At 43.8% G+C, this 20,283-nt stretch overlaps 1 protein-coding gene and 1 long non-coding RNA gene across 8 annotated transcripts in view; one reads left to right on the top strand and one right to left on the bottom strand.

Moving 5' to 3' along the window:
- The window catches only part of LOC311072881 (caspase-8-like), a 33,480-nt gene extending 28,418 nt beyond the window's left edge, over positions 1 to 5,062 (bottom strand). The window contains exons 1-3 of one of the 4 annotated variants that reach the window (XM_084098232.1): positions 4,918 to 5,062; positions 4,388 to 4,470; positions 3,606 to 3,904 (exon numbers count right to left, since the gene is read on the bottom strand). In XM_084098232.1, coding sequence (XP_083954358.1) covers positions 3,606 to 3,901 — 296 coding nt within the window. In that variant the 5' untranslated portion in view covers positions 3,902 to 3,904; positions 4,388 to 4,470; positions 4,918 to 5,062. Of the gene's footprint in view, positions 1 to 3,605; positions 3,927 to 4,387; positions 4,471 to 4,917 lie in introns of those variants that run through there. The other 3 variants (XM_084098230.1, XM_084098229.1, XM_084098231.1) reach the window with 3 other exon arrangements.
- Positions 1,582 to 20,283, top strand: part of LOC311072890 — a 47,769-nt gene continuing 29,067 nt past the window's right edge. Inside the window, exons 1-3 of one of the 4 annotated variants that reach the window (XR_014604068.1) lie at positions 1,582 to 1,980; positions 18,831 to 18,901; positions 18,995 to 19,068. This is a non-coding gene — a long non-coding RNA (uncharacterized lncRNA). The remainder of the gene's footprint in view (positions 1,981 to 18,830; positions 18,902 to 18,994; positions 19,069 to 20,283) is intronic. The other 3 variants (XR_014604069.1, XR_014604070.1, XR_014604071.1) reach the window with 3 other exon arrangements.

Here is a 20,283-nt window from a genome sequence, read left to right on the forward strand (position 1 = left end):
GTAAGGTAGAACAGTCAGCCTATGTGTATTAGCATGTAGATACAATGGGTTATACAAGTGGGGGCCGCCAGGGGGGCCGCAGCAAGTTGAAAAAAAAAAGTTAAAAAAAGTTAAAAAATAAATATTTGCTAATATGAGTATTGTTATGAAAAAACATTATAATAATTTGTTGCATAGCCTATCTGATATCTGATTGATCGGCTAGTGACAAGAATTGGCCGATTTTCACGTGATTTTCAGTCTGACATATGCCGATTCAAATGCACGGGCGCCGCATGAATAACATCGCGCAACATCAGCATCACACATGCACACAGAACGCACATGTAGGAAACCTTGTGAATTACGGCCGTTTCAGATCGCGAGCGGCACGTGAGCAGCGCGAATTTTTTTCGGCGTGCATGTTCAGTGAGCGCATTCACACCGCGAGCTGGAGCAGCGCGTGAGCGTCAAGCAGGAGCGTCGCATGAGCAGCAGTGAAGCGGAGGGTTTCGACGCCGAGTCTATTTTTGTAGCGCTGCTCACGCTCAGTTAAAGTGAAAGCACACTTTTGATGGACAAAATAAATATGATTTCACACAAAAAAATGCACATAATTTGCATGTATAGTGTGTTTTAACAAGAACTGGAGTAGGCTATGTCAGAAAAGAAAATGAAGACAAAAATATTTATAGAGAATGTATCCATTTAAACTTGTTTTTATTAATCAGTTTGGGTAAAAGTGGTGTTTTATTATATACTATATATATATATATATATATATATATATATATATATATATATATATATATATATATATAAATAAATATTTGTGTGTGCTGTAAAGTGGTTAGAAAAAATGAAATCAGAATCGGCTAAAATCTGTATCGGCAGGTCAAACTCAATGAAAAATCGGAATCTGCCTTGAAAATTGTAATCGGTGCATCCTAGATGTTTTATTTATTTATTTCTACATATGCCGTAGTATTGTCGATGGGTTCAATACGGGGGGCCTTGGCCAGAACCTAGTGGTATTTGGGGGGCCTTGGCATGGAAAAGTTTGGGAACCCCTGGGTTATACTACCGGTCACTATTGTTGCCGTTGACATGTTTGTGAGTGCTATGACCACATTAAAAAAAGTTGAGTAATTGCAAATGCATATATCAATACTAGACACCTTAAACATGATGTGTACCAAAAATCTATGTCCTATCTTTATGTTATCATACTTTACTAACATATTCTTTGGGAGCTTTCTTGCTGCCATCCTCTTCTCTTGGCGCAAACAGGAAATAAACAGCTCTGGTCATGTGACAATTTACAGTAAACATGCGACACTGCACATATTTCATTGAGACCCTTTATTATTTCAATATCTGCTGGAAATGCATTGATAGATCATTTAGTAACATTTTTATAGCCTTAGAAATGAAACTTTTTTTACGGTCACTTTTGTGACCATGTGAGCGAGCTGCCTGTGGCATGATGGCCGCCACGTGCGGACGTCGACCTCCATTGGCCAGCAGCGCGCACGAGACATTGTCAACAAATAAATTCTTTAAAAAAAGTGAAAAAAAAAAAAAAAAAAATCTATCGTTTATATATGATATCTATGGAAGAAGCCACTAGGGGCATTACTTCCGGTGTGATCAGCTGTGGAAGCACATGGTTTTTCTACCGTGTCTTTGTTTGTTTCTGTTCTGTTTGGAAACGAGAATAAATCAGTTTTTTGTTAAGGAACATGACGCCTTGTAGAGACTTTACTAACACAGATAATCACCAAATTATGGACTTTACATCAGTAGAAAAACCAACTTCATCAAGTCTTCACATGTGGATTATTTTGGATTGATGTCTTCTGGCAAGTGGAAGTGAACAAGTGGAAAAAACCTGGTACTAGTCGGCCAACAGTTGGAATATAAATTTTGCTTGTTTGGAGCATACAAAGGAGGACAATGGAGGAGGACAATGAAGCTGCTAGCAGGGTGAAGAAACGACAGGTGAGACCAACTTTAAAGGCTTTGGAGGATGCTTTTCAAAGACAAAGGAGTTCAAGGAAAGCTAAGTTAAGTTATCTCACCAGGAAAAAGAATCAGATGTGTACTTTAATGGATGATGATGACAATGTGGAGATGATTAAGAGCAAGCTGGTACCAGATTTCAAACAGTTTCTTAGAGAGTTTTGTGACATAAATGCTTCTGTCAAAGAGTTGCTAATTCAACTAGAGTCTGAGGAAGAAGTTAATAAGGATCAACTGGATTGGTTCGAACCTAAGGTAGAGGCTTTCATTACATTTACAAATGAAGAGCTGGAGAAAGCTGTTGAAGTAAGAGAGCGTGCTTCTAGCATGCACGCGTTTTCCGCGCGTCTCGAGCTGCGCCACGTCACACAGCCAGTGTGTCGCCGGCCTTACAAATCTGGAACGCGGTCATTCTTAAAAGTATCGATAGGCTACTAATACATTTAAGAATCGTGACGTTTTTAATTTCCGAGAAAAGCGATACTTTTGAAGTAGGCTAGGCCTATCTGTGCACCGGTCCGTGCATTTTTAACAGTCTATGTTAAAAACATATTGCGCGTCTACACGAGGTTGCGTGGTAAGCTCAATGTATATGCGCTTGGTGTCGGCAGACTTTTAAAAAAATATTCATAATAAAATCAAATTGTTTTCTGCAAACTCCACCAGATTCTTGTTCTACATCTCACAGACTACCACTGTGGTGATTTTCATGTTGTTTTACTGTTTTATTTAATAATTAACTGTCAAAGTCCTATACTGTATACCTGACTATACAGCAATATTTAATAAATTCATACATTTTTTAAATCAAATTGTTTTCTGCAAACTCCACCAGATTCTTGTTCTACATCTCACAGACTACGACTGTGGTGATTGTCATGTTGTTTTACTGTTTTATTTAATAATTAACTGTCAAAGTCCTATACTGTATACCTGACTATACAGCAATATTTAATAAATTCATAAACAACATGACAATCACCACAGTTGTAGTCTGTGAGATGTAGAACAAGAATCTGGTGGAGTTTGTAGAAAACAATTTGATTTGCATTTTTTATGAATTTATTAAATATGCCTATATGCCAGGTATACAGTATATTACTGGCAGTTAATTATTAAATAATAAAACCGTAAAACAACATGAGAATCACCACAGTGGTAGTCTGTGAGATGTAGAACAAGAATCTGGTGGAGTTTGTAGAAAACAGTTTGATTTTATTATTAATATTTTTTTTAAAGTCTGCCGACACCAAGCGCATACACATTGAGTGTAGACGCGCAATATGTTTTTAATTGTAGATGGCACGACCGCGCTTCTCAGAGCACAGATGGCGTGACCGCAGTTGTGAACGTTATCCGAATAACCGTACCCAATGTTTTATTAAAAAAGCAGAAAGTTTTCTGTGAAGGGTAGGTTTACGGGTAGGGTTAGTGTTGCGCTTATGTTTAAAAAAATCAGAAATAGGTGTGGTCCGGATAACCGTAAGTGATGTAGCTGCTAGGAGATTTATAGCCTATAGCTTTTTGTAGCATTGAAAACACGTCTATCATGGCGCTGCTCTGAATAAGGTCTATCAAAAACAAACAGCCACATGCATCCTCACCTGTACGGGGAGATACGCTGACGAAATGTTGTGAAGTCGGTTTGAATGAAAGCATCAAAGTGCAGATTGCGGATCAGGCTGTTGCGTTTCATGATCCTGAGCAGCTCCAGAAGCAGCGATGGATCCTCCGACGACAGCAGGTCACGGCTCTCCAGAAGAAGGAAGAGTTGTGTGCCTGAGCTCACAGTGCTGAGGTCTTTGGCAGCGATGAGATCTGAGCACAGGAACACCATGTCCTGCAGCTCATCGGCAGTGAGAGAATCCTGAACTCGTAACAGCTCCTGCTGAAACTCCATCTCCTGCTCACAGAAACAAGCTCTGCTGTGGGACAGTGCAGTTGGTGTTTGCGTAAATCTGATATGTCAACGTTTCATTTAAAGTCACCAAAGAGAAATGTTACACAGCAAAAAATGCTTTTCTTACTAAGTATTTTTGTCTTGTTTCCAGTCCAATCAAAAAATAAGATGCATTTACTAAAGTAGTAAAATGCCATACGATATTATGTCTTGTTTTCTGGACAAAAAAAATAAATCTAAATTAAGTGAGATTTTGCTTTTAAAAAAAAGCAAAATTATCAGCTAATTGGGTAAAAAAATATATTAATTCAAACAGAAACAAGATTATTTTTCTTTTAGCCTCTTAGCCTCTTAACATCCTTGATGTGTCATTACAAGTGCACAGGTCATATGAGTGATTCCTTCAGAGTGAACACGGGTGAATCTGACTGCAGTAGATGTGAAAGATAAGAATAAAATTGATATTAATTCAGCCAGTGCACATACCTGTATAGGTGCGTAGGATAACAAGACCAATTAAGTAGGTTGTATCAGTAGATAAAGAGCTCCCGCACACTATCATACACGACCTTAATCAGGAATATACAAATGTTAAAATTCATCTCTTTTAAAATAAACACATGACCAATCAACAGAGCTCCATCTGTAAACAATTAAGCTCATTGAAAGTACATAATTAACACCACATCATAAAAAGTTCCAAAATGTGATAGTAACAACAATCAGCAAAGATCCCCCTGTAGGTTAACAAGATCACCGAGAACACATAATCATCAAACAGTATCATTGTACTTGTAATATTCTAATCTATTAGAAATACAATTTGATACTGTCTGGTTCTTTGTGATTTGGACAACTTCAAGTTAAGCCCACTTCCTTTTACACCCCTCTTGCAGTCCGCAGACCCATCTCGAAATTTTGAAGATGATATTATGATGCTATTTTTCTAAGTATTATGGAGCCTCAATCCAAAAACACAGTATTTAAATACATTTCAGAGTTGAAGAATGAATTACCTGACAGCGTCCAGCTCACGGATCAGTTTCTCTCTGCAAATATTCTTGCACCAAATCCCAAAAAGATAATGCTTTCCCTTCTGGGTGATTCCCTGTTTTTGTACCCTGAGTAGAACAAGAGGGAGGGTAAGAGGGGTGAAGAAAGAGAGAGAGAAAATATGGACTACGCCTCGTGTCATTCCTGTGTTTTGTTTCCGGTTTACACAAAGGAATACTGTAATCTGTTTTGTCAGCACACACACACACAGACAAACAAGCTCAGAGGGCTTTTTATGATTCAATCACAAACTCCCTTACCCCAGACTCAATAGGAATGTATCACAGCAGGATCTTTCCATATGTGAAAACTTTACTACCCTGGCACATGAACCCACCCGATGACAGAGAGTGTTTTAATTGTGGTCAGCAGGGCCATTTAGCCCATAATTGTAAATGGCCACTCAGAAGGTGAGAAAATGTGAAAGTAACAGAAATTTCTGGTATTAATGTGGGTTTGAAAGTAGATCAGTGTTTAAATGACAATATCAAAGTTTTCGTCTAAGAAAGAATAAGAGATAAAAACAAGGTCAAAAGATTGAAGTCTTAAGGGAATCCTTTTGAAGGAAAGATCTATAATAATATTTTTTATAAGTGAATTGATCAAATAAGCAGAAGCAGTATTACTGGATTAACAGTTGCTAAATGTAAAATGTGTAGAAAGGCATCTGATTGAACAAACAGCTTGTTAGTGTCTTGAAGGTGGAGGAATGTTGACCATGAAAGAACTAGGAGCTGATGTTTTGCTTTCAAAAGATAAGCTTGTGATTGGCTGAAACAATTTGTTTATCTGAATCTGGTGAGTGCTGTGCTGAAACGGCCAGAGACAAAATCTGGGTGGAAATTTGTAATGTAATGTCTAAATTCCCTGATGTGGGCAAAAGACAAATGTAAAATATGGTTGTTTGAAAATACATGTAAATTCTGGCAAAGATGCCTTACGCTGGGATAGAGTTAAAGATGGTAGATAAAGTTTGATTTTAGAAGTTTATGAGACCAGCAGTGTACCAGCCCTGAATGCCTCAGTCTCTCTCATTCAATGTCAGCTAAAAGCTGTTATCTGAACCTGTGTCATAATATAGTAAGGCACAGTGTTTTAGTTGAAAACCATAGACCATAGGATGTTAAAAGAAGTCATGCTACAAGGCAGTTCAGATTTCAAAAATTCTACCCTTTTTAGTAAGATCACCTTGAAGTCAGTTTTTAAATTCCCCAGGATTCTGCTTTTCTGTTCTGTATGAACAATTATGTATGTTATGAAATCACTTGTGCAACCTGTGCGAGGGGGTTTTATAGGCTAGCCGCACCCCTTTTTGGCGGGCTATGACTACAGCGGGGAGGCTTCCCATTGAGTCATGCCAAGACGCACTGATAGGTTGCAGCAGTTGCCGCAGAGCAGCCAATAGGCGTGCGAGCTGTCTCGCGTAGGTCTGCCTGCTGCAGCAAATGCGTTTTACATTCTGAAAATTAAAGGATAATTTTTTGCTTCAGTATTCCCGTAGCGTAAGCTAAACTTACGCAACACTCGTTCCCTCTCTAGAGAGAACCGAGGTTACGTTAGTAACTGCCAAAGTCCTATACTATACCTGGCTATACAGCAATGTTTAATAAATTCATAATTTTTTTTTAAAATCAAATTGTTTTCTACAAACTAATAATAAATTAGTTTGTAGAAAAACATGCGGCTGTTTGTTTTTGATAGACCTTATTCAGAGCAGCGCCATGATAGACATATACCGTGTTTTCAATGCTACAAAAAGCTGTAGGGCAGGCTATAAATCTCCTAGCAGCTACATCACTTACGGTTATCCGGACCACACCTATTTCTGATTTTTTTTTTAACATATGCGCAACACTAACCCTACCCCTAAACATAGCCTACCCTTCACAGAAAACTTTCTGCTTTTTTAAGAAAACATTGGGTACGGTTATTCGGATAACGGTCACGTGTGGTCCGGATAACCGTATTGAACCCTTTACAATTTTCCACCGCTCATGTTGTCTGGAGTCTACTGAAATCTCTTTGAAAGATATTTTTTGCAGTGTTTCTACGAATAAAAGTACAACCCACTGACTGAAGAGATGTTTGTCCCTCACAGTCTCGCTATCATTCACATTAAAAATCAAAGATTGCGCTGCTGTGAATAAGGTCTATAAAGACGTGTTTGTTGACAGGGTGTGCTCAGGTCTCGCATTCAGGAATGTTGACCAGGCAAATATCTACTATCCAAAATAGTGTTGCACGGTGCACAGATAGGCCTAGCCTACTTCAAAAGTATCGCTTTTCTCGGAAATTAAAAACGTCACGATTCCTAAATTTATTAGTAGCCTATCGATACTTTTAAGAATGACCGCGTTCCAGATTTGTAAGGCCGGCGACACACTGGCTGCGTGGCGTGTCCGTTATTATTTCAGCTCCCAGGTTAGAGCTAGCACACTGCCTGCGTGACGTGGCGCAGCTCGAGACGCGCGGAAAACGCGTGCATGCTAGAAATAGAACCGATGCCTATTTTTCACGCGACACGCAAGCGTGTTGGAAGCGTTTCCAAGGCAAGGCAAGGCAAGTTTATTTATATAGCACATTTCATACACAGTGGCAATTCACAGTGCTTTACATAGAAGAAATTAAAATAATAAAAAGAAATAAGAATAATTAAAACAGTTTAGAAAAATAAAAATAAAATACAGTACAGTACAAACAGTCGGACGAACATTGGCACAGTGCTCATTCATTAAATGCATAGCTAAACAGATGTGTTTTGAGTCTGGATTTGAATGTGACTACTGTAGGAGCACGTCTGATCTCCTCTGGAAGCTGGTTCCAGCTGCGGCTGGCATAATAGCTAAAAGCGGACTCACCATGCTTAGAGTGAACCCTTGGTATTTCTAGCTGATATGATCCTAGTGATCTGAGTGATCTGTTGGGTTTATATTCAGTGAGCATATCTGCAATGTATTGAGGTCCTAGGCCATTGAATGATTTATATACCAGTAATAATACTTTAAAATCAATCCTAAATTTAACTGGGAGCCAGTGTAAAGACCTGAGGACTGGTGTGATATGTTCATATTTTCTGGTCCTGCTCAGAATCCTGGCGGCAGCGTTCTGTATGAGCTGCAACTGTCTTATGGTCTTTTTGGGAAGGCCAGTGAGGAGTCCATTACAATAATCCACCCTGCTGGTGATGAAAGCATGAACAAGTTTCTCTAAGTCTTGTCTGGAAACAAAGTATCTAATTCTTGCAATATTTTTTAGATGATAGTATGCTGATTTAGTTATTGCTTTGACATGACTACTGAAACTAAGGTCTGACTCTAGTGTCACACCAAGATTCCTGACTTGATTTTTAGTTGTTTGACCCCTAGAGTGAAGGTATGCGTTCACCTTGAGAACTTCATCTTTGTTTCCAAATGCAATAACTTCAGTTTTGTCTTTGTTTAACTGAAGAAAGTTTTGACACATCCAACTGTTGACTTCGTCAATGCATTGGCACAGGGAGTCAATGGGGCTGTAATCGTTAGGCGATAGGGCTAAGTAGATCTGTGTGTCGTCTGCATAGCTGTGGTAAGCAATTTGGTTCTTTCTCATTATTTGGCTCATTGGGAGCATATACAGGTTGAACAGGAGTGGCGCAAGAATTGAGCCTTGAGGGACTCCGCATGTCATGGATGTCCACTCAGACTTATGGTCTCCTATACTCACATAATAACCTCTCCCATCTAAGTATGACCTGAACCATTTTAGGACTATCCCAGAAAGCCCCACCCAGTTTTCCAGCCTGTCAAGAAGTATGTTATGATCGACAGTGTCAAATGCAGCACTGAGGTCGAGTAGTACGAGCACTGATAATTTGAATCTGAATCAGTATTTAAGCGAATATCGTTTATTATCTTTATGAGCACTGTCTCTGTGCTGTGATGTGGTCGGAAACCAGATTGAAAATTGTCAAAGTATCCATTCGCGCATAACAATTTGTTCAGCTGATTGAAGACAACTTTTTCAATGATCTTGCCTATGAAAGGAAGATTTGAGATCGGCCTATAGTTGCTTAATACGGTCTTATCCAGATTGTTCTTTTTCAGGAGGGGCTTGACAACTGCAGTTTTCAGGGAGTTTGGAAAACTCCCAGAGAGAAGTGAAGCATTTACCACTTCTAGAAGATCTGCTTCTAAACTGTTTAACACACTTTTGAAAAATGATGTGGGAAGAGTGTCAAGAGCACAGGTTGATGTTTTAAGGTGCTGTACGGTTTCTTCCAAAATTGTGCCATCAATTTCTTTGAAGTCAGACATAGTAACAACTTTCTCAGGTGGTTTGATGATCTGTCTGACCCCAGTGCAACTCAAGGATGTGCTGATCACCTTTCTGATATTATTGATTTTCTCAGAGAAGAAAGAAGCAAACTCACTGCACTTGTTGTCTGAGAGCATTTCACTGGGAATCTGGTTTGGGGGGTTTGTCAGTCTCTCTACAGTAGCAAAAAGAGTGCGTGTGTTGTTTAAATTACTGTTTATAATATTTGAGAAGAAAGTCTGTCTAGCTTTGCCTAGTTCCATATTAAAAGCATGTAGGCTGTCTTTGTAGATGTTATAATGGACTACAAGTTTTGTCTTCCGCCATATTCGTTCTGCTTTTCTGCATTGTCTTTTAATATTTTGCACTGCTGTTGAGTTTCTCCAAGGTGCTTTTTGTCTGCCACTCTTCTTCCTGACTTTCACAGGAGCAATATCATCAATTACAGTTTTAACTTTTGAGTTAAAGGAATCAAGGAGAAAATCAACAGAGTCTGCAGAAATGCTTGGTGTTAATGATATAGCCTTCATAAATAGTACACTAGTGTTCTCATTTAAGCATCTCTTCTTGACAGACACAGATCTAACTTCAGTGGCAGGAGAGATCAATATATCAAAGAAAATACAGAAATGATCAGACAGTGCTACATCCTTAATAACAATCGATGAAATGTTTAGACCCTTACTGATAAGTAAATCTAGAGTGTTTCCACGATTGTGTGTGGGTCCATTGTGTGTTTCCAGGCGAAATAGAATAGGAAAAGATGTTTCGATGGCATTTTGACACGAATACATGTTAATAAATGACATTTTGATGTTTGATGTTTGTTTCCACCGCTCATGTTGTCTGGAGTTTTTTTTCTTGTCTACTGAAATCTCTTTGAAATATATTTTTGCAGTGTTTCTACGAATAAAAGTACAACCCACTGACTGAAGAGATGTTTGTCCCTCACAGTCTCGCTATCATTCACATTAAAAATCAAAGATTGCGCTGCTGTGAATAAGGTCTATAAAGACGTGTTTGTTGACAGGGTGTGCTCAGGTCTCGCATTCAGGAATGTTGACCAGGCAAATATCTACTATCCAAAATAGTGTTGCACGGTGCACAGATAGGCCTAGCCTACTTTTAAAAACTTTAATTAAAAACGTCACGATTCCGTCCCACAGACTGTGATTGAGGGGTTCAAAACTTCCAAACATTAGCTCCTACTGTGTATTTAACATACGTTCACCCTCTATCTATGTAGAAGCATGCTAGCGATGTATGAAATCATGCTAGCAACATGGTTGTTGAAGTAACAGAGCGTGCATCATCTGCTTTAAACCTACGGGAGCTCCTAGAAGAAGTTGACCCTGGAGACAGTATATAACATCTTATAGGAGCTACCGTAGGTTTAAAGCAGATGATGCACGCTCTGTTACTTCAACAGCTTTCTCCAGCTCTGCCTTTAGTCGTGCAGAGGAAACTGTTGAAGTAACAGAGCGTGCATCATCTGCTTTAAACCTACGGGAGCTCCTAGAAGATGTTACAGATATACTGTCTCCAGGGCCAACTTCTTCACTAACCTTCACTGCCTCCTTTTTACGTTGCAGAGCCTTGTCAATCCACAAATCCACTTCATTTGTAAATGTAATGAAAGCCTCTACCTTAGGTTCGAACCAATCCAGTTGATCCTTATTAACTTCTTCCTCAGACTCTAGTTGAATTAGCAACTCTTTGACAGAAGCATTTATGTCACAAAACTCTCTAAGAAACTGTTTGAAATCTGGTACCAGCTTGCTCTTAATCATCTCCACATTGTCATCATCATCCATTAAAGTACACATCTGATTCTTTTTCCTGGTGAGATAACTTAACTTAACTTAGCTTTCCTTGAACTCCTTTGTCTCTGAAAAGCTTTATTATTTATTATACCATGGTCTGGGTGAATACTCGATTCTGATTGGCTGCAGGGTGTCCATTAAAAAGTGATAATGTACACCTAGGAAAGGCGTCCCATCAATTTGCCTGATGACAGTTCTAAATGATTGCGCTGGCTCAAACTCACTGATCAACTGCTGCGGTCGGGTCGCTGTGGCCACGTTGCTTGGCAACGCCTGTATACGGGAGATATTAAATAGTGCGCTCGACTTAATAAATAAAAACCCTCACGATTTTTACTCTAAAACACATTAAAGTATGCGCGTCGGACGGTTCACGCCTCGCCGTCGTCCATTAAAACGTACTCGGTTACCTAATGTAACCTCGGTTCTCTCTAGAAGAGGAAACGAGTATTGCGTAAGTTGCTTACGCTACGGGAAAGTCTTCTTTCTTCGAGATCTGAAGCCAAAAATTATCCTTAATTTTGTATTCATTGTCAACGCAGTGCGGCAGCCGGCAGACCAAGGCAGGCTGTATAAGCGTGCTCATTGGCTGCTCGGCAGCAACTGCTTAAGCCTATCAGTGAGCCTCGTGAAACGTGGCCTCCAATGAGGGCGCTTCGCGCCCTCCACACCCTTCTAACCGTCAAGATGGGTGTGGCCAGAGTGTATATAACGAAGGCTCACAGGCTGAATATCTGGTTTTCGTAGTCTGAAGCGCAAAAGCTCGTGGCGCGACACGGCAGGTTACGCAATACTCGTTCCCTCTTCTAGAGAGAACCGAGATTACATTAGGTAACCGAGTACGTTCTCTTACGAGAGGTTCTCTCGTATTGCGTAAGTTGCTTACGCTACGGGAACCCATTGTCAACGCCGTGCGCGCCGAGCATCCAGCACTTGAAACCCAGGGAGACCGGGGAAAACATTCTGCTGGAACAGGTGGCCGGTCGGAGAGACGGGCCAACACAGTACAAAGCACTTCACTCAGTGTATAAAATAGAGCGGCGCCGCCGGTCTATAAGTATATATCAGTGCAAAACAGTGGGGCCGGCAGCGCGAGCCCACACAGTACATACGCACACATTAGGGGAAGAAAAGAGCGACATCATCGGTCTTTTACGAAGAGAATAACCCCCCGCGCAGCAGAGTGGAAGACGGGCGGCCAGCAGCGCGGGCCAGCACCGGTAAACAGCGCGTAACGGGGAATGAGAAACAGAGCGGACCAGCCGGTCTGAGTATAAAACACTTTATCCTAAGTAACATGCCAGAAATATCGTCAGCATGCGAACGTAGTCTGCACATGAGCGACTGGGCAGAGCATACATGTCACTTATAGTGACAGCAATTTAGCCTGTAAGGCGGGAACTTCCAGGTTATAAAACCTCACGAATGTCGATGGGGAGGCCCAGCCCGCCGCCATACAAATATCGTGGATAGAAATTCCACTGGACCATGCCCACGAAGAGGCCATGCTTCAAGTAGAGTGGGCTCTGATACCCAGAGGGCACTGCAGGTGTTTGGAGGCATAAGCTGCTGCAATCGCGTCCACTATCCACCTGGACAGGCTCTGTTTCGAGGCGGCGAGACCCTTGGTGCGCCCGCCGAAGGAAACAAAGAGCTGCTCGGAACGCCTGAAAGCGGCGGAGCGCGTGATGTAAACTCTCAGCGCCCTGACAGGGCATAGGAGGTTATCACTGTCCCCATTATCGGATGCTGGCAGAGCCGAAAGGGAAATAATTTGTGCCCTAAAAGGGGTTCCAATCGCTTTGGGGATGTAACCGTGTCTCGGTCTGAGAATGACTTTCGAGTCATTCGGTCCGAACTCAAGACATGCAGGGCTAACAGATAGCGCGTGCAAATCCCCCACGCGTTTTACTGAAGACAGAGCTATCAGAAAAACGGTTTTGAGCGACAGGTACTTTAAATCCACAGATTCAAGCGGTTCAAAGGGAAAAGCCTTCAGGGCCTCCAGGACCAAGGACAGATCCCAAATAGGAACCGAGGGGGGCCGCGGGGGATTCATCCATCTGGCTCCTCTGAGGAAGCGGATAATAAGCTCGTTCCTTCCTAATGTCTGGCCGCGCGTCGTCTCAGCGAACGCTGCAATAGCCGCCACATACACTTTGAGCGTGGAAAGGGACCTGCCCTTGTCCAACAGCTCTTGTAGGAAGGAGAGCACCCGTGGGACCCCACATGCACGTGGATCTAAGCTCTTAGTAGCGCACCATTTAGAAAACACCGACCACTTAGACGCGTAGAGCCGTCTCGTGGAGGGGGCTCTAGACTGCGTGATCGTGTTCACGACCCCTTCTGGCAGGTCAACGGGTATCCGTTGATTACCCATGCATGCAGAGACCATCGCTCTGGATGGGGATGCCAGATCGACCCACCGGCTTGAGAGAGGAGATCCTTTCTCACGGGGATCGGCCATGGGGATGAGTGCGACAGCCTCACCAGCTCTGGGTACCAGGTTTGGTTCTCCCAACGCGGGGCTATAAGAAGCACTGGGTGGTGCGTTTCCCTGATCCTCGCAACGACCTGTGGTAACAGGGAGATCGGGGGAAAAGCGTACAGCGGGAGGCTGGGCCATGTCTGGGACAGCGCATCCTCGCTTTTCGAGAAAAATTTCGGGCAGTGAGCGTTGTCTCTTAACGCAAAGAGATCGACCTCCGCTCTGCCGAATAGGCGCCAGAGAAACTGGACTGATCGGGGGAAAAGCGTACAGCGGGAGGCTGGGCCATGTCTGGGACAGCGCATCCTCGCTTTTTGAGAAAAATTTCGGGCAGTGAGCGTTGTCTCTTGACGCAAAGAGATCGACCTCCGCTCTGCCGAATAGGCGCCAGAGAAACTGGACTGTCTGGGGGTGCAGGGACCATTCTCCCGGGGGAATGATGTCTCTGGACAGTCTGTCTGGACCGACATTCAGGTGGCCCGGCACGTGCGCGGCTCTCAGCGAGCGCAACGAGCGGTGAGCCCACACGAGAAGGCGTTCTGTCAGCTTGCACAGGTTTCTGGATCTGACGCCGCCCTGTCGGTTCACATAGGATACCACTGACATGTTGTCCGAGCGGACTAGCACATGGTGATCCTGTATAAATGGGAGGAAGCGCTTGAGCGCGTTCTCGACCGCTATCATCTCCAAACAGTTTATGTGGAGGCATTTCTCCTGGTCTGACCACAGGCCAAAGACCGGTTTGCCCTCGAAAAGAGCGCCCCAACCTGAGGTGGAAGCGTCCGTCGAGATAACTTTGCGGTGCGAGATGGCTCCCATTGTCACTCCCCGCTGGTACCAGTCGGCCGCTAACCAGGGCTTCAGTGCTGAAACGCAGCTCTGAGTCACTCTGATTCGAATGCCGCCGGAAGCCCAGGCTCTGTGAGGCACTCGGGCATTCAGCCAGCGTTGTAGCGGGCGCATACGTAACAGACCCAGCTGAAGCACTGCTGCAGCTGAAGCCATACAACCCAGCATCCTCTGAAATGTCTTGAGAGGTGCGGTGCTGCCCGGCTGGAAAGACGCGGCCAGGCGTCGAATGCAGCGCGCGCGCTGTGTCGACAGGCGGGCCGTCATTGCCACAGTGTCCAGATCCAAACCCAGAAAAGAGGTTGATTGACTGGGCACTAATGAGCTCTTGGTCCAGTTGACCGTGAGCCCCAGGCTGTCCAGGTGGCTTAGAAGCACTGTTCTGTGGGCGATGAGTTCGGCCTCTGACTGTGCTAGAATTAGCCAATTGTCCAAGTAGTTCAGAATTCGCATTCCCCGACCCCTCAGGGGAGCGAGAGCCGTGTCCATGCACTTCGTAAATGTACGGGGTGCCAGCGACAGGCCGAAAGGCAGGACGGTGTACTGATATACCTGACCGTCGAAGGCGAATCTCAAGAATGGCCTGTGACGGGGTATTATCTGGATCTGAAAGTACGCGTCTTTTAGATCGAGAGATATAAACCAGTCCCTCGGGCGAATTTGCGCGAGAATTTGCCTGGTTGTGAGCATTTTGAACGGTCTTCTCATAAGAGTTTTGTTCAAACGTCTCAGATCCAAAATTGGTCTGAGAGCTCCGTCCTTCTTGGGAACGAGGAAATAACGGCTGTAAAAGCCCGACTCGCTCATAGAAGGGGAAAACCGGTTCTATAGCCCCTTTGCACAGAAGTGTAGCTATTTCTGCTCGAAGTAGAAGTGCAACTTCCCCATTCACTCTGGTCTCGGTACGCGCTTGAAAGCGCGGAGGGCGGCGAGCGAACTGCAGAGTATAGCCCTGTTTTACTGTGCTTAGCACCCATTCTGACATGCCTGAATAGCTTCCCACGCTTTCGCGTGTGCAGCCAGGGGCAGAATGGCCTCCGAGCTCTGATTGCCGCGCGTCGAGGGCTCGAGAGCTCGTAACGGGGGCGCGGGCGCAGCGCGCGCGCTCTTGGTGCTTAGATACGGCGGCTCGCATGCAGCGATAGCTGGCCGTTTTACACACAGTGTCCCAGTGGCTTTGGACGGGGAACATACAGTGTGAGGCGCGACGCGCGAGGGCGGCGTCGGGGCGAAATGTTTGTTAGTATGTGTGAGCGTTCGAGGGCGGGCACAGGACTTACATTTAAAACATGACCGGTCGTGAGAGGCCGTGTGACAGAGCGGGCAGTGAGTAGGTGTGGGCACGGGGAGGTGGACACGTGACCTACTTTTAACACTCGAGCGGCTTCTGCCTGCTTTATGAGAGTGGGCTCTGTGAGAGACACGGGATTTATAGTGCTTGTGTGCAGGGGTGAACACGGAAACGTGGGCACATTCACTGCATTTGAAACACATACGGCGTGAGCCGTGCAACCAGACATTATGCTCATTTGAGATTTCTCTGGGTCGCCGTGAGAACGGTGGTTGCGCGCAGGCGAGCGGGTAGATATACCGGCTCGTTGGCTGCGAGGTAAACATCTGCAGTAGCCGTGGCAACGGGGACTGACAGAGCGTGAAGCTTTGACGGTGGTCCAACCGCAGCGGGACTTAACCGTCTTTTCTTCCCTCGTGTATAGAGGCTCAATAATAATCGAGCACCACCATGAGTAGGAGGGGTGCGAGAGGCGGGTTCGCTTTCTGTATGTAAGAAAAGCTGGCCGCGAGCTCGGAGAAGCGAACAGCATAAATTTTTATCTGCTGCGAGAGCCGGGATCGAACACGGGTCTCTGGCGCGAAAGCCTATAATTCTGCCACTGTACCACAGGGGAGAACACAATAGCTTTCGGTTAGCGCGAGCATATAAGTGAGCAACCTCAAGTTTGTTTGCAGGCGTGCGTGTAATAAAAACAGGCTCGTTTACTGCAATAGTAATATTTCCAGCCGCCTGAACTTAAGAGCGGACTGAGAAATGTGTGAGAATTGGCGGTTTGTCCGGCCACAGCGGGACGAAAACACTCTCTCTCCTCTTTTCGCCGGTGAGTGAGGCGCGCGCGCTGAACGTTGCTCGTGACCGTCCGCTCTGTCATCCCTTGTGAACGGCGCAATCTGCGCGGCCCAACAAGGGGGAGAGCGGGTTCGCTTTCTGTAAATAAGAAAAGCTTGCCGCGAGCTTGGAGAAGCGAACAGCATACATTTTTATCTGCCGCGAGAGCCGGGATCGAACCCGGATCTCTGGCGCAAAAGCCTAAGATTCTGCCACAGGGGAGAATTCATTAACTTTTGGTTAGAGCGAGCATATAAGAGCGTCATGTCTTGCGACGGCGTTTGCTTGCAGGCGTGCGTGTATTTATAACAGGCTCGTATACTGCAATATGAACAATTCCAGTCACCTGAACTCAAGAGGGAACTGAGAAATGTGTGAGGAATGGAGGTAGGTCCGGCCAGGGCGGGACGAAAACACTCTGTTCTCCTTTCGCTGGTGAGTGACGCGCGAGGACGGAGTAGCTTTCTTGTAATGTAAAGAGAGCTCCAGGACCGTCCGCTTCTGCCATCCCTTGTGAGCGGCGCAGTAGCGCGGCTCGAACAGAGGGAGTGTATCTATCTCATTCGCCTCATCCCCTGACGCGGCGGCGCGGGCGAGAGCCGGCGGTTGAACGGCCGGGAGGGGGGGCGGAGAGGGCGAGAGAGAAGCTCGAGGGAGAAGTTCCGGCGAGCTCCTCAGTCACATCAGTGTCCGGAGGTCTCTGAACGACAGCTTGGTCGAAAACTTCAAGTCGAGCCCGCAGGGTCGACATTGAAAGTTCTTCGCACTCGGGGCAGCCGCCCGTAGAGAGTGCGGTGGCAGCGTGCTCGCGGCCCAGGCAGAGAGCGCAGATGAGGTGGCGGTCTCCGTTGCTGAGCGGGGCGCGGCACAAGCCGCAGGAAAAAACGAGGCATTTTTAGAAAAACGCCTCGTGCTCTTTTAGAATGAGAGAAAGTATGTGTCGCAGTAGGCGAACACACACAGCAGTAAAAGGATATGTCGCCGGATAGCGTAGCAGGCACGGATGGCTGAAGGCGGCGAAGGCGGCCGGCTTCTTCAGGCGCTGTCCTAGGCTTGCTGGTCGCTGGTTTCAACGGCGGCGGCTCTCAAGATCCAGCGATGCGAAGAGCTTCGCTGAAGACAAGAAAATCAGATATTCAGCCTGTGAGCCTTCGTTATATACACTCTGGCCACACCCATCTTGACGGTTAGAAGGGTGTGGAGGGCGCGAAGCGCCCTCATTGGAGGCCACGTTTCACGAGGCTCACTGATAGGCTTAAGCAGTTGCTGCCGAGCAGCCAATGAGCACGCTTATACAGCCTGCCTTGGTCTGCCGGCTGCCGCACTGCGTTGACAATGAATACAAAATTAAGGATAATTTTTGGCTTCAGATCTCGAAGAAAGAAGACTTTCCCGTAGCGTAAGCAACTTGCGCAATACGAGAGAACCTCTCGTAAGAGAACCTGATAATGGACACCTCGTCGGGCATTAACCCTTACATAATTAACTGTCAAAGTCCTATACTGTATACCTGGCTATACAGCAATATTTAATAAATTCATACATTTTTTAAATCAAATTGTTTTCTACAAACTCCACCAGATTCTTGTTCTACATCTCACAGACTACCACTGTGGTGATTTTTCATGTTGTTTTGTTTTATTATTTAATAATTAACTGTCAAAGTCATATACTGTATACCTGACTATACTGCAATATTTAATAAATTCATAAAAAATGCAAATCAAATTGTTTTCTACAAACTCCACCCGATTCTTGTTCTACATCTCACAGACTACGTTCTTTTTTGTAAATTCGGAGTGCTGTCAATACAGAGAACAACGACAAAAATGGGTGTTGCCTACACCGTGTTATCCTCTTTTTAAAATTTGCACCCTGTTGACTTCAATGGGGCAAGTTTTAAACCTGCTTTTAGCCTCTTAACATCCTTGATGTGTCATTACAAGTGCCCAGCCATGTGAGTGATTACTTCAGAGTGAACACGGGTGAGTCTGACTGCAGTAGATGTGAAAGATATGAATAAAAGTGATGTTATTTCAGCCAGCGCTCATACCTGTATTTACATCCTGTTTTCGGTCGAAGTCCATGTGAGTGATTCCTTCAGAGTGAACACGGGTGAATCTGTAATCGATTGTCGAGTTCACGCGCATAGGTTTAGTTACCTATGATCACGCGCGTGAACTCGACAATCGATTACTATGGACTTCGACCGAAAACAGGATGGCGTGACCGCAGTGCATACGAGGAGGGAAAACGCATAAATTAAGTGTTTAATCGCATTTATATGCATTTTTATAACAGGGGCATTTTCCATGACGTGCGAAGCGGAGCAGACTAGGATGATGTTACTTTTTAACAGGGAAACGACGAAAGTAAGTGTTTTAACTAATTTACAATATGTATTTTATAACATATTGTTTTATAGCGATATTTAAATGTTCTGCGAGCTTAAACTTTTTTCAAAGGCGACATCTTTGACTCAATACAGAGCTGACGATGAGGAGGTTTGCTTGTAACGTTAATAAGGAAAACACAGAAAGTAAGTGTTTTTAACCTAATTTACAACATGTATTGCATGGCATGGCATTACAGGCTGTGCAGAATTATTAGGCACGTTGATTTTCTGATCATATTTTATTCCCAGGAACATTTTGCCAATGCCAAACCATATTAATCTTAATAACTACTATTAATTTTGTATTTAATCATTTATAAGTGATATATAATTGTTCATGAAGGCTGAAAAAGATAAACGCCTTATTTTCAGGTGTGCAGAATTATTAGGCAAGTTTTCTTTTACAGATAAAATAAGCCAAAAAAGAGATTTAACTAAGACTGAAAAGTAAAAAATTATTAAATCCCCATGAGAAGAATTCAATACTAAGGCAATACCCGAGATTGCAGTTAAGGCATTACCATTGGACAGTGAAATGCTCATTGGGTCAGCAGGGTCAGACAAAAACAGGTGGAGAAGAAAAGACACATGTTAACTGCAAAAGAATTAAGAATTAAGGTGAATAATTAAGTGTGAAACCATCAGGAACCCTTTAGTCTTCAGCGCCACCATTTTCCAGAACTGCAACCTACCTGGAGTCTCCAGAAGAGCAAGGTGTCAGGGTCTCAGAGACTTGGGTTAGGCAAAGAATCTTAAAAAATGCCCCCCACTTAATAAGAATCACAAGCTGAAGTGTTGTGAAATACATGAAGACTGTTTTTTATAGGCTTTATAGACAGACAGATTGAGAGTGACTCTTGAAGGACCAGCACCATATCCTCTTCTACCACTATTTGAAGAATTCATCTTCCAGAATACGTTTTAATAAGTTTTGTGAGTTAATTTTTAGTCCATCTCTGCAAAACGGGCTTCAGGGTAGGAGATGGACTAAAAATAAACTCACAAAATTTATTAAAACGTATTCTAGAAGACACCAGGATGGTGTAATATTTGACTCCTATAAGGTTGAGAAGATTGTGATTTCCATTTTTTTTTTTAAGTGTTAGGTCAACACCAGAACAGTGTAGAATTTTAACTGCATCCAGCTCTGTAACAATGTTGTTGTTCTCTGCATTGGTGTTAATATTTTACTCTCTTAGTGTTCATATTGTAACACTTTGTTGGTGTTGCGAGAGGCAACACTTTTGAAAGTGTTGAACTAACACTTTGTGGGTGGTTCCCATATATACACTTTTAAAGTGTTGAAATTAACTCTATTGGTGTTGATTTCTGGATTTCAAAATTACAGTTACTTGGATT

The sequence above is a fragment of the Abramis brama genome, assembly GCF_963993115.1.
Source record: "Abramis brama genome assembly, chromosome: 22".
Lineage (NCBI taxonomy): Eukaryota > Metazoa > Chordata > Actinopteri > Cypriniformes > Leuciscidae > Abramis > Abramis brama.